The following is a 25,174-nucleotide window of genomic DNA, read 5'->3' on the forward strand; positions in this document are numbered from 1 at the left end:
GATTCTGCAAGATCTTTGACATAATGAAATCAGTAAGTTAATCTCCTATTTTAACTTCAGTCTTCATTCATCTAACTGAACTTTTATTTGACATCATTGATGAATATGCTGGAAATTGCTAAACAGGTGAAGAAAAAGTTTCCTTATGCGGACTCACAATTGGCTTAGCGGTTAAAATGCTACTTGTTGTAATGGCCAAATCCCAAATTCATGTGCATAGGTTCAAGTTGCAGCTACACTGCCAACTGCAAGTGCCAGTGGGCAGTAAGTGATGGCGGCAGTACTGCATGGGTCCCTGCTACCCACATGGGAGATTCAGAATGAGTTCCAGGCTCCAGGCTTCTGCCTGGCTCTGCCCCAACTTCTCTGAGCATTGGGGAAATAGATGGAGATACTTCTCCCCTCTCCTCTCTTTCTATTTCCCTCTCTCTCCCTCCCTCTTTCCATTTCCCTCTATCTTCTCTCTTATCCTCCCTCCTTCCCCCTCTACTTCTCTTCTTCCTTTTCCTCTCGTCTCCCTCCCTCTCCTTTCCTCTCTCCCTTTTTCCCATCTCCCCTCACTTTCCAGAAAGTAAATAATTTTTGAAAATAAGAAAAAAATTTCTCAGTGAGTTCTAATTTATCATCTGTCTTTACCTCATCAACTGATTAGAGGAACAGTAACAGCATTTTTTAATGAGACATTGGGGACTTTTTCTTATAGTGAGAGAATAGTTTTAATATATTCAAAATGACACACAGTATGGTAGAAAAATTATCCAGCAAGAGAGTAGAAGTTATGCAAATACTAATTAGTATTCTGCATCTTGAAAGATAGTACAAATTTCCAGGGATTCAGAGAGAACCGCCCCCCCAAAGACATTGTACCTAGGCAGAAATCCCTCCCTGTTAACAAGCAGTACACAGCTTTTGCCACTCGCCACAATGGTAAAATGCAACCCCAGGAAGTCACTGCTGCTGAGAAATGCTTATCCCAGCAGAGGAGGTAGGATGCTTACCACCCATGGCCTGTGAGCACCGAGGGAAGAGGACACACTGTACCCCTGGGTCAGTTGCTGCTTGCTGCCTCAGAGTCTACACCTGTAAAATGGGAGTGGTCACCTTTTCACTCTGAGGGACAGAGCTCATGAGTGTCTGAGTGAGCTTTGTAGGTGTAAGACCCATGCAGAAGGTCAGGAACTGTTAGGAGTATTTGTTCGGATAAGCAACATAGCCAGTGGCATTTGATAGTCATCCAGAAATGAATGGCTCCTATGTGTTTAAATCTTAAGGAAACTTCTTATAAATCCATCTCAAGAATCCCAGTCCCTTGAAAAACCTTAACAAAAAATAAAGTTGAGGTGGGCTTGAATGTGAGTGTATGCCAGTTGGGGGCACCAGCACAAATAATGCTTGCAGTAGAAATACACAGTAGCTAAACTTTAAACTTAATGAACAAGACCATCTATGGCTTTTTTATGTTTGTGTCATCCCCACTCTCCTGCTAAAGGAGCAAATGTTACACAGGGAAGCACACATAAGAAAAGTCTCGGAAAATCCCTTGTCCTGTGCCTGAGACAACTCCATCAGCGGGCAGCATGCCTGTGGAGGCCAGAGCTCAAGAGAAGTAGCATTTCCAGCTGATGCCTATGAGTGCGTGGGAAAGCAGGGGGTGGCAGCAGAGCAGAACAGACGGCAGGTGCCCATCCCCTGACGTTGCTGTCTGTGTCCCGTGCAGAGGGCCTCAGCGGATCCTGGAAAGAGGGCACCGGCGTGCCTTCCAGCAGCAGCAGCAGCGGCTACTGGAGCTGGAGCGCCCCCAGTGACCAGTCCAACCCGTCCACGCCGTCGCCTCCACTATCGGCTGACAGCTTCAAGCCCTTCCGCAGCCCGGCACCACCCGACGACGGCATTGACGAGGCAGAAGCCAGCAACCTGCTCTTCGACGAGCCCATCCCCAGGAAAAGAAAGGTTGGTGTCTGGGGTCAGGACCCCGATTGCGTGGCACGGGCCCATCTCTGCATGAGGGGTGTGGGGGTCTCCGAGCCATGCCCTCTCGTGGTGGATGCCAGCGGGCCTGTCCTGCTTGCTGCTGCCTCTTGGGTGCAGATTGAGAACCCTAAGTCCTGCCCAAGGACAGATCAAAGAGTCTAAAAACAGGGACAGATGTCCTCAGAGTCGGCATGGGACTTCGCCAAATGTGGAAGATGATAAAAAACAGCACTAGAGGTTTGGCTAGGTAATTAACTCACTGTCTCAGTGGGATTTAGTGTGAAAAATGTATTTAATACCTTTGTCTCTTTTCTGTTTCAGTCAGTCCTGAGCACTGAGTTAGGAAACACATTCTTCATCTCATCTCATGCAGCTGGATGTGAAATGTATGTCCAAACTTACATATAAACAGATGTGCATATTCACATACCACAAATCGCAGGCTAGTTACTAAAAGTGTGAGCGGAGATCTAATTATCTGACTTAATGCGTTAATGGGTTGCACTTTTGCTGCAATTCTCGGGCTGGCTCATAGGGTGTTTTGCTCTCCCCTTGTCAGGAGGAAGGGGACACTGAGCGTCTGCTTAACCTGTGCCTTGCACGGATGGAGCGTGGGTCCAAGCCGCTGGGAACTAACACTCCCATCCCTTCCTTTGTATTCCTCTACTTTTCTGTAACTGTGTTCACTCCAGTTTTCAGAAGCATTTCTGATGGCAAGAAATAAAGCAATACTGCCACTACATCTAGAAAACATTTTGACATTATTTTTAATAGCATCATATAAACTGGAAAGTGTTACTTCATTAGCGTGATTTTAGATGCTGCATTGAAAGCTTCATGGTTAATGACTGAGCTCACAAACAGAACTCGAGGATACAGCCTGGAAGACAACAAGGCAATCTTGATCTCCTTCCCCCAAACTGTCAAAGAAAAATACTAAGAGGACGTTGATTCCCGGACACCTTCCTTCCCTGCATCTGTCCATGCGTAGTGGCACAGGCATTCCCCATGTGGGGCGGTATAAGTAAAGGCTGACTTTTATGGCCTCCTGTCCTTCCAAAGGCAGTGTCCTGGAGGAGTTGCTGAGCTACTCCAGTCTGTTGTGCAGAAGGCCAGAGCCGTCCTATGGGTCCCCGGGAACACTAGCTGCTTACATGAGGGAGTACCTGCCATTCTGTGGGTCCCTGGGAACGCTGGCTGCTCACATGCAGGAGTACCTGCAGGTGGCTCCTGATGCAGGGACAGTGAAGTCTGTTCTAGGTACTTCAGGCTGCATAGCCTGTCCCTCCTGGGTCACATGACTTTTATGAAGTCCTCTGGGCTTTTAAGGTATGTCCCTAAAAACTGTCCCAGGTTTTTTGTCTGTGATGCTTATATGTCATTTCTACTGTTCGTCCTTCATTACTGTTACATTGTGTTGCAACGTCAAAACTCTTAATGAAGGTCAACAGGTTTTAACCAAGCCAGGGACTAGTCAAGCCACCACAGGAAAGGAACAGACTCCACAGGATGCTTACAGCACCGTGGGAGTGAGAACAATATTGTGTCTGTCATTTCTCCCTCCTTTCAGATTCCAACCGTCCTCAGGGCCATAGCAGCAGGATGAAACCTGTGACCACTAAGGTTTGACGCTGAGATCCTACAGAGACCAAGTTGGTGCCTTAGTCTGTTGAGCTTAAAGTAACTTTGGATTATGAAAATACAGTGGTGCTGTTGCTATTCATTTGTTTAAGTGTTGAGTGAGTCGGTATTCACTGAGCAGCCATCAAGCACAAGGGTCACTGCCCTGAGCATGCCACCTCTTCCCTCCCTCCATTCAGGATGAGTCGGGATTTGGGGAGAATGGAGTTTGATGTGTAAATGGCAAAGAGTGAGTACCAAATGTGTGTTCATGATGTGGTAGGACATAGTCCCTATAAGACCGTTGTTTTGCAATCTTGTTCCCATCTCAGAACTCTTCCCGGTAGTAGGCCTGAGTTGGCTTTGTTTCTCTGTCAATTCACTTATGCACAGTGCCCACTCTGGGGGCTGTTTGAGAGAACCTCATAGATCCCCTGGTGGGTTATGAGTCATTCTTATGGGTGGTGGATCTCAGGCTTAACATAGGACAGAGAACAGTAGCTGCATATTAAAAAAGGGCTATAGTCCTGTCTCCAGGTGCTGCATACTTTTAGTTGAACATTTGCTGTCCAAGCTATATTTCTTGTTTTTTTGTTGGGGTGGGGGGGAGGCAGATTTACAGAAAGGAGAACAGAAAGATCATCCATCCACTGGTTCACTCCCCAAGTGGCTGCGGTGGCCAGAGCTGAGCTGATCTGAAAGCAGGAGCTTCCTCTGGATCTCCCAATTGAGTGCAGTGTACTAAGGCTTTGGGCAATCCTCAACTGCTTTCCCAGGCCACAAACAGGGAGCTGGATGGGAAGTGGAGTAGCCAGGACACGAACCAGTACCCATATGGGATCCTGGCACATGCAATGTGGAAGACAAAGATTTAGCCATTAAACTATTGTGCCAGGCCTCAAGATGTATTTCTTACGTGACTCCTGTTGAGAAGAGTTTGGAAGCCTCTGTTCTGTGTCCTCAAAAGCCGCTGTGATATATAAGACACATGGGAACCTGCAGCAGGAATCACAAGATGCCTGTTCTGAACTCAGCTCTGCCACTCTGACAGCCTAAGAAATCCTCTCCCCGTTCACATGCTAAGTCATCTTGAAAACACACCCAGGAATTTTTACACCTGTTTCAAAAGGATCATCACGATGAGAAAATGGCATCAGCAGTACTAGAGTTTGGATCTGTAAACAAAAGCAGGAGGGCCAGTCTCTGTCCACAAGGAGGAAGCAATGGTCCGGACTCTGCCTGCGATTGTCTCTCACTTGCACACTGCAGATGCTCTCCCACCTCTCCAAGATCCTTTGTCCACTGGTGTGAAGATGTGTGAGGTGCATAGCAGAGATGGGCAGCGTGTCTTACTGTCAGGAGTAAGGAAAAAACATTTGCTGATCGTCATTATCCAGTTATACATTGCTTTGGGACTGTTCCGAGAAATGCCTCGTAGGCAGTTTTCATCATCATGTCATTTGTGCTCATCCAAAGTAAGTCAGCCACAGCATCCAAGCCAGGGCATGATGTATTTCCTTGTTTGGCTACAGTTTACCAAATGTACATAAATGTACCATTTCATTTGATCACCGAAACCCTTGGCAGATTTATTCCCATGGAGATCAGATGAATTATCCAAGTCTGTGTAGCTCATCATGTGACCAAGAGAAGATGAGCTTACTGATACAGCAAAGAGGAAACTTATAGGATGAATTAATTCAAAGAATCCTTATTTCCCTCTACCCTCAAAGGAGAGTAATAACATGGGGAGAAAATAATTGGACATGGCTGCAGCCAGCATTGCCTAGCAGGGTGGGTGCAGGACGTGGAAGACTAGAAGGAAATAGAAGGCAGAGAGGGAAGCTCTAGGCCTACTGCCAGAGCACTGGCTTAGGAAGCGACATGACTCTGAACAGGACCTGCAGCCCAGGCAGGTGAGGATGACCCAGCGTGCACACAAAGTGAAAAGCACAGGTTTGGGAATCAGCACTCTCAGCCTTTGGGGATTGCAGTTCCCATCATGACCACAAGATGACGCAGTGACTCTAAAAACACAAGGGAGAAAAGTGAATTCTCTGGAAGCCCAAAAGGCAACCATGGATTCCACAAGGACCCCTAGAAAATCACCAAGTGCTGATTGGTCATCGTTTATGTGTCCTTTTCCATGCTGGACCCAGATTCTAGGAGATGGCAGATTCTGGGCTTTCCAAAATTGACATTCCAACTCTGTTACTTCCTAGACTTTAGGCAAGTTTTGGGACCTTTCGCAGCCTGTTTCCTCATCTGTCCAGTGTGGACGATGGTGGCACCACGTTGCTGTGGCTGTTGGGAGAGTTCCAAGAGGACACGAGAAGAGAAGTACATGTCAGGCGCTTCTGCTACATTTTCCTCCTGAACCTGCTGAATGGGAAGTCTGAGATGCATGGGTGTGATTTGCAGGAGGTACTCGCTGCCATGCTTCATCCTACCCTCCCTGGCTATACCAATGCCAGAGTGGCTGCAGACAATGTGTGGTCCCTGCTGTAACAGTTAGGGTGAGAGCAGTCCCAAACATGGCCCAAATCAGGCATTTACAAGGCAACCTGACCCCCAACTCAACATTTCTGAACAGCAACTATACCTCAGAGACATTTGCAAAATTCCAGCCTTCCTCATTTATGCATGGATATCTTGACCCTGGAGCATCTTACCTGTATACTGGGGAGAAATTCAAATCAGGAAAGAAAGCACTGAGCTGCCATACGGTGCTGCAGTAGCAGTTGTAGTGTAATAAACAATGACTTCATCATTTCCTCTGCTCTGCCTTTTCACTCTCTCAGAACCCAAAAGCCATGAATCACTTTAGATTGTGAATGACTTTTCCAAAAAAGAAAACAAACCCGTAAAGTCCTCACGAATAAGCGCGTTGCCAGTCACTCCGCTGACTTCATTCCTAAGCCACTAATTTGGAGCAGAATGCCTCCTGCAAGAAGAACCGCTGCTCCAGAAATAGACCCATCTGTTAGGACTGCTGCAAAGGGCGGTGTTGAGAACAGCAGCCCTGGGCCACGCCACACGATGCTGTGAGGACTGCGCAGCATCGTTAGCCAGAGGCTGGAGCTGCCGGGTCTCTGGACAGGAGCAAGGGTAGAAGAAGAGTGAAATCCAGGCCATTTAGTGCAGTCTTCATTGAAGAACTTCCAAAATCATCTAGACCAGCTTCAGCCTTGCTGAGCCAGCAGACCTTTGCAGCATGTCCGAGGCCTACAAATGCCTTCTGAGTTGTTCTGGAAGAATCCATTGGTCAAGAAATCATGGAGTGCTGTGAGACTCCTGTTAACTCAGGAGCCCTTTTGTTGTTACTGTTACAGATATCAATTTAAAGGCTCTTTTAGGCGATCAAATGAGCCCATTTTCAATGCACGGTTGAGCGAGTTTTCTCAAAGGCCTGAGTGACCTTCTCTGTGATCAAAGCCAGCACTGCACAGGCCTCTCTGTGGCCTAATGCGCCCTCCCACCCCACCCCAAGCAGACCACCACCGCGCATCTAACTTAACTGCCTGCTAACTTCTGTTTCCTATCAGAGAACTTCAACCAAGAGCATCCCACAGTGCATTTTTGCTTTGCAAAATACCAAATGTTGGAAGCAGGAATTCTCATTAATGGCTAGAACATATCTAAAATGGTCCAACCATTTTGTAAAACAATTTGGCAGTGCCTTAGGAAGTTAAATATATGTTTACAGAATGATCCCAGCAATTTCATCTTCAGGTATGTGTTCATATAAGAAATTTTTTTAAAATTTACACAAATATCTTCAAAAACTACTTGTGAAACAACTGTTTGTAGTAGCATTATTCATCATTACCCCAAATGTCCATCAATCAGTAAATGGACAAACCAAGTGTAATATACTCATATGATGGAATACTATACTAAGTACATGACAATAAAATGAGACAAACTTCTGATAGGCAGAACAGGCTACAAATAAATTTCAAAAAGCAGTATGCTGAGGGACAGACACCAACACAAAAGAATACAATCTGTGTCATTCCATTTACAATCATCTCTTTTTTGTTATTTTTTTAGCCACTTAGAGCCACAGTATCTGTGAGTGGTGCCTATATCAGGGAGATGTGCAATTCCTTCTCTGTGTCCATTCACATTCTTTTTGCATTAACTTCCCAAAGCTTGAAAATGCAGCATCACTAAACTCAGTCTTCTCATTTTGCAGAAGAATCATAGACCCTGAAGGCTGCAGGGACATGTGTAGAAGCTGCTGTCCTGATTGAGGAGGCAGCTGGAACCCCTGCCAGCCTCTGGACAGTCGCTAGTTTTTAAATATACCAGTTCACCCGTCAGTCTGTTAGCACCTGCTGGGCGCATGCGTGAACCTCTTGATCCTCAAACAGCCAGTTGCTCCTCTGCTAAGGGGGTGCTAGATGTGAGATATGTATGCTTGGTGTGGCAGGCTCACCTATACAGAGTAATTGGACACTTCTCATCCCTCAGGGACTCTGGTCCCGGCTGGGAAGACTGGCTGCATAAGCTGCTACCCCACACACCTTTATGACCCTGTAAAAACATACCTGAAGTTTCCCAGACACCTCAGAAAAGACAGCATGGTACTAACTGCAGGCTACAGTGTGGTGAAGGGAGGTTTGTGGCCTTCTGCAGTGTGACTGGAACTTGCCTTGTCCCTACCGGTGTTACCTAAGGCTTCAAAATTAGTCCTGGTTTCCACTGCTTGGCCTTTGGATCCTGGGGAGCCAGGCTGCCTTCTGTCAGGAAAGTAGAAGTTGCTGCATAGAACCCAGTATTAAACTATTCAGAAACAGATTCAGGGCTTGCCATCACCAAGGCCAGCAGGGAGGTCAGACCTGGCCCATGAGTTCATTCTGTAACCCCAGAACAGTTGGTTGCCAAGGTATCCTGACAGCTGCCACACAGGCGAAGCAGCCTCACAAAGGTCTCTCCAGCCGTCGTGGCCTGTGGCATCAGAGTTCTGGTACTCAACAGAGCTCATCAGAAAGCTACTGTGCAGGTCCAGTACAATGGCTCAATGGCTAAATGGCTAAATCTCGCCTTGCAAGTATCAGGATCCCGTATGGGCACTGGTTTGTGTCCCAGCTGCTCCACTTCTCTTCCGCCTGCCTGCTCAGAGACTAGGAGAGCAGACTAGTATGGCCCAAAGTCTTGGGTTCCCACACCCACATGGAAGATCAAGAAGAAGCTCCTGGCTCCTAGCTTCAGATCAACTCAGCTCCAGCCATAGTGGTCATTGGGAGAACGAACCAGCGGATAGAAGATCTTTCTGTCTCTCATTCTCTCTATAAATCTGACCTTTCAAATAAAAATAAATTGAAAAAAAAAAAAAGACAGGGTGCGGCGCAGTGTCCTGGCAGCTAAAGACCTCACCTTGAACACTCTGGAATCCTATACGGGCGGGGTTCTAATCCCAGGGCCCTGCTTCCCATCCAGCTCCTTGCTTGTGGCCTGGGAAAGCAGTCAAGGATGGCCCAAAGCCTTGGGACCCTGCACCTGTGTGGGAGACCTGGAAGAAGCTCCTGGCTCCTGGCTCCTGGCTACGGATTGGCTCAGCTCCAGCCATTGCAGCCACTTGGGGAGTGAACCATCAGACAGAAGATCTTCTTCTGTCTCTCCTCCTCTCTGTATACCCAGCTTTCCAATAAAAATAAATGAAACTTAAAAAAAAAAAAGACGATGTTGAAGAAAGTCAATGTGCCTCTCTCCAGAAGTGTCTGTGAAATTCCCCAAGTGCAATTTAAACACGCCAGCTCTTCCAGGGGCTGCCATGCGTGATAAATTCTAAAGCCAAAGTATGGGGTTTGCCAGCACAGGGCCAGGCACGTAGTGCTTCCAGAGCGAGGATGGCAGCCCTGCACCCTGTGCCAGGAGGGCATGCTGTTCGACCTGAGGTCTTTGCTAACACTGCTTTTGGTTTTTCCATTAGGGCTCCCTTTCCAGCTGTTGCACAGTGCATTTGTGGACATTCTGGCTCTGAGAACATCTGTCAGAGCCGTGAGGAGCAGCAGGCTGAAGCACAGATGGGCCGTCCAGACTTGGCTACCGCAAGCATGCCAGCAGCTTTGCTTGGTTTGGCTTCCTAGGCTGAACTCAGGCCCATGTGGCAATCTGGGCATTGTTTATTTAGTTATTTTTTTATGCCCTGCTTCTGCCATGGCTTTCTTTCCTCAGGTGTAACAGCAAGTAGTGTGTCTTTAGGCCAAAGGATTGATTTCAACTGGATGTAGTTAGAGGACTCGGAAAAGCACTAAGCTACCATTGAAGGGGCCCCAGACTTTGATGCCTTCTCACCCTTAGCTCGTGCAGAGAAGCTGCTTGATTCATGAAAGCTAAGATCTTCCTGCTGCAATAATTTTGTTCTTCAAAACTGGCCAAACAGTATTAGTCTTGTCAATATTTTTTAAAGGAGTAACTGTTTAAAATTTTAAACAGGAAAATTTTGAATTGGAGCAATCCTCCCCAGTACTGAAATTACCACCCTATAGTAATACATTTTTATTTATATACCTATCACCCTCCCCCCGCAAAAGAACTTGTTATTCATTTTTTATAACCTAATTTTCCCCTGTATCAAGGAAGAGCCCAACAGGAAATGGATGGCACCTAAGATAGAGTACTTAAGAGTTTAATGAAGAATTGATTCACAAACATTATTGACAGGGTTCAGGGACTTCAGTAGGGGCGATGCAGTACCATGGTGGTTAAGGTGAGGAGACAGCCAAGGAAAGCCATTACCATGTCTCACCCTCAACAGGCAAGTGAAGAGTATCTCCAGAACCCAGAGGGTTGTAAACCCAGAGCTGTAAGAGAAGTCACCCAACAAAAGTGGTCTGTTTCTGAGGAGGAAGATGGCCACTGCTCTCCAGGGGCCGCGTGAAGAGCAGACCCAGAGAAATCAATGCTTCTCTGTCTTCCAGCCTCCTGTCAGAGCCTCCCCTCGGGCCAGATCCAACCAGAGCCCTGTAGGTCAGTGGGCACAATGATAAAGTACCTAAAAGTCAGTTCCAGGGCACTGAGCCTGGGACAGAATGGAGCAGTGTGGTCCTATAGGGCTCAATAGGGCAGATCAGACTAAGAACTTTCCATTTTATGTCAAAGAAGTTTTTCTTGTACCTTCATTTTTTAAAAAAAAAGATTTATTTATTTTTATTGCAAAGACAAATATACAGAGAGGAGGAGAAACAGAGAGGAAGATTTTCCGTCCGATGGTTCACTCCCTAAGTGAGTACAATGGCTGGAGCTAAGCCAATCCGAAGCCAGGAGCCCAGATCCTCTTCTGGGTCTCCCATGCAAGTGCAGGGTCCTAAGGCTTTGGGCGTTCCTCAACTGCTTTCCCAGGCCACAAGCAGGGAGCTGGATGGGAAGCAGGGCCCTGGGGTTAGAAGCAGCATCCATATGGGATCCCAGCGTGCTCAAGGCAAAGACCTTAAACATTACGCTATCGTGCTGGGCCCATACCTTCATTTTTAAGGTTGTTTAATATTTAGTTATACAAAATAAATTTAGCCAACCCCGCTGGCAGCCTTAGGTTATTTCAGATTTTTCCTGAGTCTAAAAGTGATAAAAACTTTATAAATCCATGTTAGCAAACAGTGTGGATTTTGCCATAGCATAAAACCCCTAAAGTTAAATTAGGTCAAAGTTAGCAAGCATTTCCGAAGTTTTTCATCAGTGTCGTCTCCACAGATGAGCTGGCCAGTACCACTGCATGAGTATAATATGAACAAAGGTCTCTGAGAGATTAGGGTAAAATGGAATAATAGGTATGAGATGTGTTATTCAAAAGGGAATACCAAAGAATTAGGGAGAAATCAGAACTTCTCTCTCCCAAGGAATTTTGTGCATACCACTCACCCAAAAAACAGCTTATAAATTTCCTGCTATATGTTTCTGAGTCCACATTTGCAATCACCCTGCAAAGCAGCAGGACCTTTAGCTAGCTGTCCCCTCCAGAATGCATTGCTGAATTGGAGTCTCCACCTGCTCATACTTATGGTAAATTACACAGTAATTTTTCCTGCAACAGATTTACCCATCCCCTGCTGGTGAACATACACCTTCCTCAGGTAATTTCCAATGTTGAGTAGCTGTACCTGGAAGAGAAGGAAACTTCAGATATTGAGGATAAAGCTACCCATAACTCAGTGCTTTGCCACACAAGGGATCACCACCCACTTGAAAAGTTGGTTTACAGCCTAGTGAGATAAGCTGGTGTGAACTGTGCTGGGGACATCTTAGAGTCTACAGAACAGCAATCTATATAGCAAATATTCTTTGAACATAGATCATTTACAAGTTGTTTAAATAAATTAATGTATCTCCATTGTGGCTTATCTACCTGGAGCCCAAAGCACAACATTCCCAACGCTGAACACAATTATTTTGTGAGCCAGATGCTGTGGAGTTGAAGTCAAGACTCCTCCCTTCCAAGCACTTCCCCATACTTAGGCCAAACACAACATGCGAAACCAAACAGGAAAGAGAAGGCCAAGTCCACCTGATTTCTTTCTGTCCAATCCATAACTTTCTTCCAGCTGCAGCTTGCACTGGAGCTCTAAGCAGGAGACTCAGAGAAGCTGCCTATGTAGTTGAGGACAGGATCAACAGCTACCGTTGGTAGTTATGCTGTGATCAGGGGACTTGGAGAAGGTGTTAACTTCATTGTATCTGGGATTGGATAGCTCTGTGGCATCTACTTATACCAGTGCCATTTATTTTACTGTAATTTGGACTCGGTTGTCCTACTTTCTGAGATTTTAGGAAAAAAAGGTTTGATATATTATTGCTAGGATGAAGAACTGCACTCCTATAAATAACATTTATTATAGCACAAGAATACTATTATAGGATTTACTCCCTAAAACAATCAGAAATTTGAGAGCTTAAAAAGTTTCTATGATGTAGAAGGAATTTTATTTTCTATGTTATTGAATATTACTATACTATAAAAGTCTTTTACATAACTAGCCATATGCCTTTCCCATTCATTTCTGACTACATTGGATAAAGACATCAAACTACAATATTAGCACCACTTGTGTCTTTAATATCAATGGAAATCTTAGTGCAAATCATGTTGTAGTTTTAGTATATAACATGACTTATTTACACTTACCCTTATTTGGGGGACAAGTTTGGGTATAGAAGTTAATGCAATGCTTAGGATGCCCATATCAAAGTGCCTGGTTTGAAACCCAGCTCCATGTCTGAGCCCAGCTTCCTGTTACTGTGCATCTTTGGAGACAGCACGTAGTAGCTCAAATGCTTGGGTCCCTAGCACCCACCTGGAAGCCCTGGCTCTAGTATTGTGCTCCTGGCTCAGCCTGGCTCAGCCTCAGATGTTACGGGCATTTGGGAAATGGACCAGTGAATGGAAGATCTCTCTTTGTTTATGTCTTTCTCTGCCTCACAAATAAATAAATAATGAAAAATAGATCGTTATCTTTAACAAAAAAAAAAAGCACTAGTAGCTGTTAAAACCTCTTCAAGATCTTATTGGGAATTGGCGTTGTGGTGTACTAGGTTAAGTCTTTCCTCAGACACTGGCATCCCACATGGGCACCAGTTCCAGACGCAGATGCTCCACATCCAGTCCCACTCCCTGTAAATGTACCTGGAAAAGCAGTGGAAGATGGACCAAGTGGGTGGGGCCCTGTATCCATGTAAGATACATAGAAGCAGCTCTGGGCTCCTGGATTCAGCCTTGCCCAGCCCTGGCCATTTCAACCATTTGGGAAGTGAATCAATGATTGTAACAAACCTCAGGTAACTCATTTATTCATTCATTCATTCATTCATTCATTCATGTCTCTCTCTTTTTCTCTCCCTTCCTCTCCTCTTTTCTTCTTCCTCCTCTTCCTCTTCTCCTCCTCCTCATCCTCCTTCCCCTTTCTTTTCCCCTCCCCCTCATCCTTCCTTTTCTCTCCTTCCTTCTCCCTCTGCTTCATCTCCCTGTCTCTTCTTCTCCTCTTTCACTGTTATTCTGTGTTTCAAATAAATAATAAACATTTAAAACCAAAAAGGTTTAACATGCCAGTTATTCAATACATATATTGATATTTTTATAGATGTATTTCAACATACCCATTCCTCTTTTAAAATATTATTTTAAGTATTAAGGAACACTGTCCTGAGTTAATAGGTTAATAGGTTTCGCCAGATTGCCTAAAGGCTTTGCAGCAAACACAAGCTGAGGTGCCCTAAGTCAGGAGAGTGGGTTAGGGTGGCACAAGAAAGTGGAGACAGGGCTTAGAAGGAATGCATGTCACTTCTGCCCACAGACCGTGGCCTAATTCAGTCCTGTAACCCTCACAGGCAGCAAGGTAAACTGGGAAGATCTGGCTGTGAGTCTAGGAGGAAAAGGAAGTAGAGTGGAAATACATGGAAATAGCCTTCCTGCCCAATGAGAAGGGGTTCCCCTGGAGAAAATTCATCTCCTATAAAATTCTTTCCCATAAAACACATACCAGGCAGCAAATCATGATGTTATTGTAATTCCCGTTTCTGTTGACTGATTCCCTTCCACCATCTCATCTAATGCTCATGCTAACACTATGAGACAGCACTAATATTGCTCCACCTTTATCAAATAAAGTGCTGAAGACATGAGAAATAAGACCAAAATCAGTGCTGTCTATCACTGTGATGGGCTAGGTCTGGAAAATATGGAGCCCCTTGGTGAAGCAGCTAGGATTGAGTCCTGGTGGAGATTCCGTTCCATCTGGGTCCTTTTTCTTTTTAAGGATTTACTTATTCATTTTGAAAGTCAGTTACAGAGAAAAAGTGATGGGGGAGAGCTGGGCACTTAATACCGAAACTCTTTGCAACTGTGAAATGGGGATCAATAGTACAGATAGAAAATCTGGAATCCCAAAATCCAGAATTTAAAATTTACAAATTAGGGAACCTCAGCCCATAAAATTGTGCAAATATTCTAGAAACTCCAAAATCTAAAAAACTTCTAGTCCAAAGCATTTTGGGCAAGGGAAATTCAGCCTGTAGTATCCATGTTTTAGAATGAAATAAGATGAATACTTAAAACAGCAGTTGGCATATTAAACCACTCGGTGAATATTAAGAACTGTCATGGGGGGCGGGGCATCATGGTTTCATAGCGTAGTAATTCTCAGCCTGTTGGTGCTGGCATCCCACAGGAGCACCAGTTGTGTCCCAGTTGCACCACTTCTGATCGAGCTACCTGTTGATGTACCTAGGAAAGCAATAGAAGGTGACTTGGGCCTCTACCACCTTTGTTCCTGGCACCTGGCTTCAACCTGGACCAGGTTCAACTATTGTGGCCACTTGGAGAGTAAACCAGAAAATAAAAAATTCTCTCTTTCAAATGAATAAAATGTCTTTTTTTTTAATCACCACCATGACCAGCTTCATGAGCATGATATGAAGTATTCCAGCAAGTACCATTTTCATGAGCGATGTGGGACAATCTCTAAACTCATCACATACTCACAAGCATGAGGGCTTCTAGACTGTCATGTTCTAATCAAGAGGCTGGGAAGCCCTTAATCTTCTACTAAAAGGAAAGAAATATATTGGTATGGCAGGAAAAAAAGTCTTGCTGGATTGGCTTTCCTGTTAACTTAAGTGTCTGTTCACTTTCTAGAACTCCATGAAAGTGATGTTCAAATGCCTCTGGAAAAACTGTGGGAAGGTGCTGAGCACGGCGGCAGGCATCCAGAAACACATCCGGACCATTCACCTTGGGTAAGGCAACCTTCGCTGGAGAGCTTGACAGAGCCTCTGTCAGTGCCGCCAGGGCCCACCTGTGCACTGTGCCGGACAGGCCTGCCCTCCAGGCTAGGTGCATCTTCATAGTCCATAGAGAGATGGCCCCTGCGGAGAATGTAGGCCAGTGTGGCACTGTGGGATGAATGAGGAGCCAGCTCACCTGTACTGAGTCTCATTAAGCACATCACTACTCTGGCTCCAGAACCCTCTGAAAAATGAACAGTCATGTCAGCTCTGTGGGTTCATGTGTGAGGGTCAAAAGTCAAAGGTGTGTGTGAGAGGTTTGTAAAGTATGAAGGTAACGGTTCCTAAGCTCTAACTGGGATCCTAGGGGGTTTCTGAACTCCTTCAAATTGTGTGTTAGAAGAAACATGCATTAATATGTTCCGGTGGAGAGGAGTTAACGCTTTGAATCTCCAAAGCATATATATCTGAAAATGTGTGTGATCACAGCCCACCATTAGCGCTACTGTAGCCCTTAGGCTGCCTGATGATTGGCCCTCCACCTTTCCATCTCTCCAGTCAGCTCTTTATTTGTACAAATCTACACTTTTCCTCATTTTCTCTAACAGCCTCTCTATAAGAAGATAAAATGAGCCCTTTGAGAGTCACCAGGTGGGGGTCACCCCAGGTGGCAGTGGTGGTTCGGCAGTCTGGACTTCTGTCCTGAGTCTGCCTTGTCAGAGACCTGGGCCAGGAAGGGATGGTGAGAAGTTATAAGTCACAGCCAGTGTGTGCATATGGCCAACACAAACCCACATCCCTGCCCCATATGCCTGGACACAGAGAAGTTCTTTCATAAGATTAGTGTGGAAAAGTAAATGCAACAGCCATTTGACCCATTCAGGAATAAATTTGGGCAGTGCATCATCCATGAAACATGCTGGAGGCAGAGAGTACACCTGAGCTGTGAGAGCTCATCTGGGAGGGCCGGCTCCCTCCAGGTCTGTGGAGAACAACAGGACTCTAACCCTAATTCTCCATCCATTCCATTCAGGCTGAACCATTCAGAACCTTCCAGAGTATGGTAGCCAGAATGTTCCAGCAGGTTCAGCTCCATGTCTAAGAAATGCCAAGTTGAAACTCTGAGAGGCACAGTGCTTTCAGCAAAGGAAATTTCGCAGTGTCCCCCCTCAAATCTCATTGTCTGGCCAACTCACAGTATAAACGGCTGCGAGTTATTTAAAGGTGTAGAAACTACTTTTCAAAAGCTATCGCCAGAAGGTAGGGTATTTGTTTAAAGTCTGTCTGCCTAGGAAATTGAATCCTGTTTGGCCACCCTCAGAGGCACATGCGGTAGAGATATTTTTATAGACTGGAAGTGGCATCACACAGTTTTCTTCTGAGCTCCCGGGATGTTCTTGCGATGGATAGAATCCAAAATGCGGTCACTTCCCTCGTTTCCCTAAGGTCCCCCTGGCACTGATGTGCATTTCCAGTTACCTTGGTGAGTTAAGGTTCTCAGTTCTGCCAGCCATCACTCGGGTATGGGTTTTCGCTGGGCTCCAAGGACAAGCTGTGCTTGGGAAGCGAGGGGCCTCTGTTCTCTCATGGGCTGGGAGAGATCACGTGCCTTTGCCTTCATCCAGGAGCTCTGTGATGTGGCTAGAGGACGAGCAGCCACATATTGGCTGGGAGTAGACAGGAGGAAAGGACGCATATCAGCGCCCTAAGAAAGTCTGTCTTGCATCGACATAGCTCCAGTGTCTGCACCATGCTAATAGAGGAAGAATACCATTTTGATCTTGAATGTCATGTCCTTCTTGTAGTACATAGAGAGCTGGACCTAATACATCCCATGCAGGGCACCCAGTTTACTGCAAGCCTGCATCTGTCTGTAGCACTGGGCAGCCAGCAGCAACACAGTCTGCCTTTGACTGCAGAGGAAGTGGATGGTGCAGACACTCTTCATTCCATTCTCTAGAGTCTTTAATGGTATGTTGGTCACAGTGTCACACTCAGCCAGACCTGATCTGGGGTAAGGATGGCTTCCCAGACTCCTCAGCTGGAAGCTCAGAGGAAATGGATCCAGGCTGGGAGAAGTCCTCTACTTGGCCAAACGGAAAGGACTGGCAAGGCATGGAAGTAGATGCATGGCTATTTTAAGTTCCATGTAAGGATTATTAGGGAGGAAAATGTTTGTTCTGAGTCAGGGAGATGGCAGTTGCTGGATATGCCCATGAAATGAGGAGATGCTTGTGGCTTCTGCTGGGTCATCCCAGGCTGCCAGATGTTTACCACTTCTCTAAATGTAGACAAATCTGGGACCAGGATTGTTGCATGTCGGATTAAGCTGCCACTTGTGACACCAGCATCCCATTCAAGTCCTGGTTGCTCCACTTCCAGTTGAGACCCCTACTAATGCACCTAGGAAAGAAGTCGAAGGTAGCCCAAGTGCTTGGACCCTGCTTCCATGTGGGAGACTTGCATGAACCTCCTGGCTCACGGGTTTTGGCCTGGCCCATCTCTTGCCATTGCAGCCCTTTGAGGAATAAATCAGCAGATGGAAGACCAGTATCTCTCTCTATATATATAACTCATTTTTCAAATAAGTAAATCTTTTCCAAAAGAAAAAAAGGAAAGAAATTGGCAAGTCTAGTAACTGTTTCCTGAGGTAAGAGACAGGAAGGTATAGTGTTCCAATTTCACAAAGAACTTTGAGAGCACCCAAGAAGATGCACTTCCAGTTGACTGTAGAAAGTGAAACCATCTATATAGACCTTTTTGTCTAATAAGCACCTGCCTAGTGCTTACTGCCTGGCAGGTATACCTCTAAGCTCAGTATTTATGTGTTAATCCTCACAATAGCAGGTACCCTGTAATTTCCCCTGCATTACAGAGAAGCAGGAGCTAGTGTAGGCTGCTAGAGTCACACCCACAGCCAAAAGGTCAAAGTCAAGATTTGAACCTGAACAATAAAAGTTATCTCCAGACCTAGGCTCTCATTTGCTATGCTACAACCTCAACTTCCTTCACTCACTCCATATTTAGTAGGTACCCACTGTATGCCAAATATGCTGATACATGTGGAGTGATACAAATAGGAAGACATAGCCCTGTAGAATCAGAAAGTCACAACAAGGGGACAAATCAGTGTGGCCTGGTCATTGACCAAAGGGATGAATACCACTCAAAGGGAACACAGAGAACTCACTATGAGGAGTCACACCTGAACTCACCTTCAATCTACACCTTCATTTTGACTTGTTGTCACTTCTACTACTGTACCCCTTACCCAGCCAGTGTGCACACGCCCCTGGATTTTTCATGACAACAGCCTCTTGCTCCTGCTCCTCTGTGATCCAGTTACGTAGACATTCCATCTCTCCATCTCCCCAGCCCTGTTGACCATCACGTTGAAGACAGAAGTCACAGCCATTCTCATGGCCTCCCAGCTTCGCAACCTTATCCCTGCCTTGGTTCCCACCCCTTGCTCATGCATCCTATGTGTCTTGAGTCCCAGCCACTGGCTTCCCTGCACTTCCTGGAAAATGCCAGGTCTTTGTCACCCTTCTCTGACATGTGCTGCCATGGGTTCCAGTGTGGGCCCCAACAGATTCCAGCATGCTTTCTTCCTTGCCTCCTTCTCCTAAAAGCTTCCTTTCTACACTCTGTTTCAAATAGTGCCCCCTCCTCCAACCTGCTGCCCCAGTCATGCCCAAGGGCACTCTGTGCTGCTTAATTTTGCTTTCTTCTGTGCATCAGCAATTGACAAGATGATCCCATGGCAGACAACAAATGGGCTGGTTCTTGTTGACCTCCCTGACCCTACACTGCAAGTTGTGTCACAGCCAGGTCTGTATTTTGTTCACTTTTAATGCCTGGAGACCCTAGGACAGTGCCTGGACATAAGCAATTCTCAATACATTGTTGTGGGAAACCTGATCGAATGAACAGGTTGCTTCAACAGCTTGTCTCACTCCATTCTCTGTTGCTAACAAACATACCTGTGGCTGGCTCATACACAGAGAATGGACGTTAATTTAACTCACAGCTCTGGAGTCTGGAAAGCCCAAGAGCATAAGGGCTTTCTTGCTGCAGCCTAGCACAGCGTGACACATCACATGGCGAGACACAGCAAGCTGCCTTCTCAGGTCTCTGTTTTACTTCTTCTTTTTAATATATATTTTTTTATTGGGAAGGCAGATCTATAGAGAAAAGGAGATATAGAAAGACCATCAATTTGCTGGTTCATTCCCCAAGTGACCACAATGGCCAGAACTGAGTTGATCTGAAGCCAGGAGCTTCTTCCAGGTCCCCCATATGAGTGCAGGATCCCAAGGCTTTGGGTCGTTCTTGACAGATTTCCAAGGCCACAAGCAGAGAGCTGGATGGGAAGTAGAGCAGCCGGGTTACAAACCAGCATCCATATGGGATGCTGGCACTTGGCAGATGGAGGAATAGCCAATTGAATCATTGCACTGGGCCTCTTTTTTCTTCTTAGAATGCCACTAAAGCCACCATGGAGTCCTGCCCTCATGACTTCATCTACTCCTAACTACTTCTCAGAGGCCCCACCTCTTAGTACTGTTACCATAGAAGTTACAAGATTACACTTCCCTCACTTGGAACTTCAGAAGACATATTTAAACCCAGCAGAAGTCAAGGCAAACTTCCCTTGAGTGGGGTGTTGCTGGGTGAGCAAAGATTTACCACACAGACAAAAGTGAGGAAGGAGCACGTGTGGGGATGCAAGGCCAGAGAGCAGACTGACTGAGAATGGTGGTTTTGCTGTTTTGCTTTAGGCGTGTTGGGGATTCTGACTACAGTGATGGCGAAGAGGACTTCTACTACACTGAGATCAAGCTCAACACGGATTCTGTGGCAGATGGACTCGGCAGCCCGGCCCCGGTTTCACCCTCCCAATCCTTGGCTTCACCTCCTACATACCCCATCCCAGAGTCAAGCCGAACAGACACTCCTTGTGCCAAAACAGACGCTAAACTGATGACACCCCTGAGCCGCTCAGCTCCTACCACCCTCTACCTCGTGCATGCCGACCATGCTTACCAGGTGATGTGCACCCGACCAGAACTAGAAGAATAGCCACTTTACCCCTCTCCAAAGGCAGTAGTGACCTGGCGTAGGAGTGAATGTCAGCAGGGAAGCAACATCACACACTGCAGCCCAGTAGCTAACGTTGTTTTCTTTCTTTCTCCTTCAAAAACCAGGATCACAACAAGGGGAATCCCAATGATTATTCTTGGTCTCCTCAGTGCCAACTGAAGATCCCATCCCTTTGAGAATCCAAATCATTAATATGGGAAGGCCCTCAGAATGGTGTCTGATAAACAGCTTAAATATTTGTTAAATTAAAAAAATGAAAAGGAGAGCATTAAAAAGCTTGGGAACAGTACCAGAACCACCCTGTACCCCAAATCTGGAATGGATTCCTTGCCCTGCCTTCTACCTGGGTGGTTAGACATTCCGATTTGAGCAGTGGTTTTCCATGTTTCCCAAATCTATTGTCAGCGTGAAAATAGACATTCTTCTCCCCAGACCTAGTGAGTCAGATCTGGGGGAGAACTCAGCAGTGTTTGTTGTAACTGTTTGTGTTTGTAACCCCCCGACACACACACACATCTAGGGTACTGGTTCAGGCCAAAGTTCAGTGAACCCTTGGAGACAGCCCTGCAAATGCAAAATGTGGTTAAAGCTCCCCCTGCTCCCACCCCTCAAAAAAAAAACAGTATCAACTCTAAAATGTCGATTTGTTTGTAATCTAATGTCAACACTTTCAGATTTAGGTATATATATATATACACACACACACACACAATTTCAGATTTAAGTATAATTCTCAATTGCCTTATTCAACTTAGAAAAATTATAATCTAAAGAGAATTTTGCAACTTATTCAGCTGATTTAAACTCAAAAGGAATAGAACTAAAGATGAAATTAGTGGATGCAATCTATTTGATTCCTGATTCATGTTTGTCAAAAAAAAAAAAAACAAAAAACAAAGAATCATCCATTCATTTTCTTGTTTGCCGGTACTGCATTTAGAAATTGTGGACTTAACACCAGGAAGGCAAAAGTACATGATCTGAGTCACATATGGAGTACAAAGAAGTTGATCTCCTTGAAGCTAAGAGTAGAACAGTGGTTAATAGAAGCTAGGGATGTTTTGGGATAAGGGACTGGGGAAAGGTTAAAGAACACCTACTAATTTATAGCTGATGGACTTCCAGCAGCCTGCTGGCTCCTGGTGGGTGCCAGGCTGGGGACGTCTCCATGCTCAGAGCCCTGATTCCAGCTACCACGTACATGTGGTGAGCTGTCCCTAGGCCTGCTTGGGCTCCAAAGCTGCTCCCTTATGGTAGCTCCATGTTGAGCCCACTGTGCTTCTGGGATGTGAATCAATCCTAAAGATTCCCAATGACAGAGTAAGTTTTCCTTTGAAGGTAAGCAAGGGTAATAGGACCTGGTAGGTTGGAGGAGAGGGAGCAGCTGATCTTTATGGATAAGACTGATATACCGAACTCCTTTAAATCCTGTGTAGAACTGGTAATCACAGAACAATGCTGACCACCGAGCACCAGTCCATGTAAAAGCTAAGGCTTGGGACTTGTCTAGCAGGATCATATCCTATTATCTGACATGATGATGGATCAGGAGATGGGTCACATTAAACAGGACATGACATTAACTAGCACATGAGAGAACTATATCCGGGAGTAGATTCTGTGGGGAATGTGTGGGCCAAAACCTGTGGAAATACTAGCCCCACTGGTTAGCTCAAGAGTTGGGGTGGTGATGGACTAAGCTAGGTGCTACCAAAGAGCCTGCCATCACTCACCGGTAAAGGAACCCCCAACAGTCTGGACTGGTCAAGGCAGCAGCACCCAAATGTGCATCCTGAATAGGGTGTGAGGTGGGCTCGGCAGCAAAGTTTACCAGCTTATAGAAGGGCAAATGGAAGGCCACACTGTGCTGGGCACAGGCCTAAAACCCAATGGCATGTATGAGAACTGGGTCTGGGAGTTGGTCAAGTGGAGGAAGTTGGAAAACTCCCCTGGTGGGTCATAGTTCCCACTGGTGAACACATGGTCCAGACCTGGGGGTCGGAATGGGCAAAGTAGCTGCAACAGCTGGATAATGTGTGAATTGGTAATGGAACAGGGTGTACTGTGCAGGACTGAGCAGACCTTAGCTCACAAGCAAAATTAGAAATCGGGATGGAATGCAGGTCATACTGAGCTAGGCTCTTGCACCTACTGGTCTGCATGAGTCAGGGACGCTAAGCCACAGCATCTAAGGCAGGGGCCAGGACAGGTGAGGGGCTGAGCCAAGCTGAGTCAGCAACCACTGGCATGCACGTGATCTATGGCTGAGAACAGGCCTGGTTGGAGAGCTAAGGGGACACCTTACCTGGGTTGAGGTTCCCACCAAGGAGCGCAGGGGCTGGAATGGGGGCTGCATTCTGATCATGAAATGATTGTAGTCTCGTTTAGCACAAGTGTAGACTGGGATTGGACAGACCAAGCTGGGCCAGATTCAAACACCATCTGGTGCTCTGGAGGACCAGGATAGATGTGGGATGGACTAGGCTAGGTCTCAACCCCTACTAAGCCATGTGTAAGCTTTATGAGGGTATGGACGAGCCATAGCTGGGCTGAAACACCCAACAGCAAGAACCAGAATGGGTTAAAGGCCAGTCAGGAAAGGCCACTGTTCCTACTAGGACAGGAGGTGAACTGAGTAGGCTGACTCATGGACCCTCTGGTATGCGCGAATTCTGGCATTGGGAGAGGTTCTGATGGAGGAGCTTGGGAAACTCCTCTTTCAAGACGTAGTCCCTGCAGGTGAGCACAAGAAGCATGATAGGAAACAGCCCAGAACAAGCCATGGAAAGTGTCCTGCTGGCATACGTTTGGCATGGTTCGGGGACAGACCAGACTGAACCAGTTCACATAAACCGCTAGCAAATCTGAGCACCAGAACAGAGTGTGGGTCGAGCCAGGTTTGGTCACAACACATACCAGTGCACATTATGGAATGCCAATGTGAGGTTACCTGTACCGGATGTGACAACAGCACCCAACCAGCACACATGAGAACCAGGAAGGGAGGGGGTGGAGCCGACAGGGGAATATGGGGGACTCCCATGCTGGATAGCTGCTCCAACTGGAGAGTGTGAGCTGGGATGGAGGCAGACCAGACTAGGCAGGGCTACGACTGTGCGCCTCATGTGGACTAGATCAGGGAAAAGCCAGGCTGGGCTGATTAGGCATTGGGGCCTAATTCTGTCAAGTTAAACTGCAGAACCACCTGGAGAGTGCATAATATGGGAGTGGGAGTGGCCTAGAAGGGAAATAGTGGGCACCTACTTCTTGGGTTACCACTGCCCATGGGAGGGCATGAAAACCAGGACGGGGCAGGGGTGGTTAGACAGAAGGGCACCCAGCAGCATGTGTGCAGCGTTGATAGTGGAGGTAGTTGGGTTGAACTAAGCTTCAATGCCCATTGACATATATGAGACCTGAAAGGGACGTGTGACTGACTGAACAAGTCTGTGGTATATAATGACAAGCACAGGAATCAGAATAGGGGGCGAGCCTGGTGGGGGTTATTATGGGTCGTCCCGACTAGGCTGCAGCTCCCACCGGTTTATATGAGGGCCCAGTGTGTGCTGGGCAGAATCAGGCTGGACTGCAACACCCATTGGTTCCAGTGCAAGACAGGGCTGGAAACAGAACCAACCCAGCAATTGCAACCACCAGCTGATTGGGGCGATGGACTGTGCCGGGCCCTGTACTTGCAAGTGCACACAGAACTTGGACTGGGTTTACCTCAGACAAAGTTTACTTAGGGAACCCCTCAATTGAACTGCCGGACTCAGATCCCTAACCATGAAAATACAGAGGACAGGACAAATCAACTACCCCAGCTATATGTTGGCAGTGAAAAACAGGGCAAATGGAGACTCTAAGATGGACTAGTCAACCAGTGGATTCTGCAGCAATTTCTTCGTGCCTGGAATGGCAATATTAGCAGCAATTCATAACTGTTGAACTACCAAAATCACTTGAGCAAGACCCTCGGAGCATGCCCCACATCAGGGACCTGGGATGGTTTGGAGACTGGGTGGGGCTTCTCCCTTTACCTCCCCGTCTATCCCAGAAATTTAAAAAAAAAAAAAAAACCACTACATTGCAGATTAGTCATATAAATCAAACTTAAACACACACAAAAAAACAGCTGATAGAAGTTTCACATCAGAAGTTTAGATTTTTTCTAGATAATTCTGGGGATTCTGTTGCACAGTAGTGTTACTCTAGATAATGTACTATATAAATAAATCTTTAAAAATATCTGAAAGATAGGATTTGAAATATTTTCACCTTAACAAAAAGTTAAATATTTGGAGAGAGAGATATAATTACCCTGATTTGTAATTACACAAGTCTATACATGCATAGAGCTTATACAGAAACATCATATGGTGCCCAAAAATATGTAAATTTTTATGCATCAGTAAAAAGAATAAATCATGGCTTGAACCAACTTAATGAAATCATTTTGTGTGTTTAAGTAATGCAAGAATTAACACATACCCTAGTGGTGTAGGAAGTGCTTTCCAAAGCCTTTGTTCATAATATTGGGGCTTTTCTGTGGCTAGATACTGTAAGTTTTTAGTATAGCAAATATAAAACCATAGCCAATAAATAAAATTCATCCCCAGCCCCAGTGACCTGAGAGAGCTTTGATTAAATTTTTGTGTGGTGTATCCTTCAAGACTTTGTGCTATGTATATGCACATATTTTAAGGGGTACATTGTTGTACTGTTTTTATTTTGTTTTTTCTACTTTATACATTGTGAA

At 45.9% G+C, this 25,174-nt stretch overlaps 1 protein-coding gene across 1 annotated transcript in view; it reads left to right on the forward strand.

The window, feature by feature from the left end:
• ZNF704 (zinc finger protein 704) overlaps positions 1–25,174 on the forward strand; it is a 219,869-nt gene that overhangs the window by 185,517 nt on the left and 9,178 nt on the right. Inside the window, exons 4-6 of the mRNA XM_040995483.1 lie at positions 1,718–1,950; positions 15,224–15,324; positions 20,094–20,361. Coding sequence (XP_040851417.1) covers positions 1,718–1,950; positions 15,224–15,324; positions 20,094–20,361 — 602 coding nt within the window. The remainder of the gene's footprint in view (positions 1–1,717; positions 1,951–15,223; positions 15,325–20,093; positions 20,362–25,174) is intronic.

This window comes from Ochotona curzoniae, unplaced genomic scaffold (genome assembly GCF_017591425.1).
Source record: "Ochotona curzoniae isolate NIBS_2020 unplaced genomic scaffold, NIBS_Ocur_1.0 contig_1071, whole genome shotgun sequence".
NCBI classification, from domain to species: Eukaryota; Metazoa; Chordata; class Mammalia; order Lagomorpha; family Ochotonidae; genus Ochotona; species Ochotona curzoniae.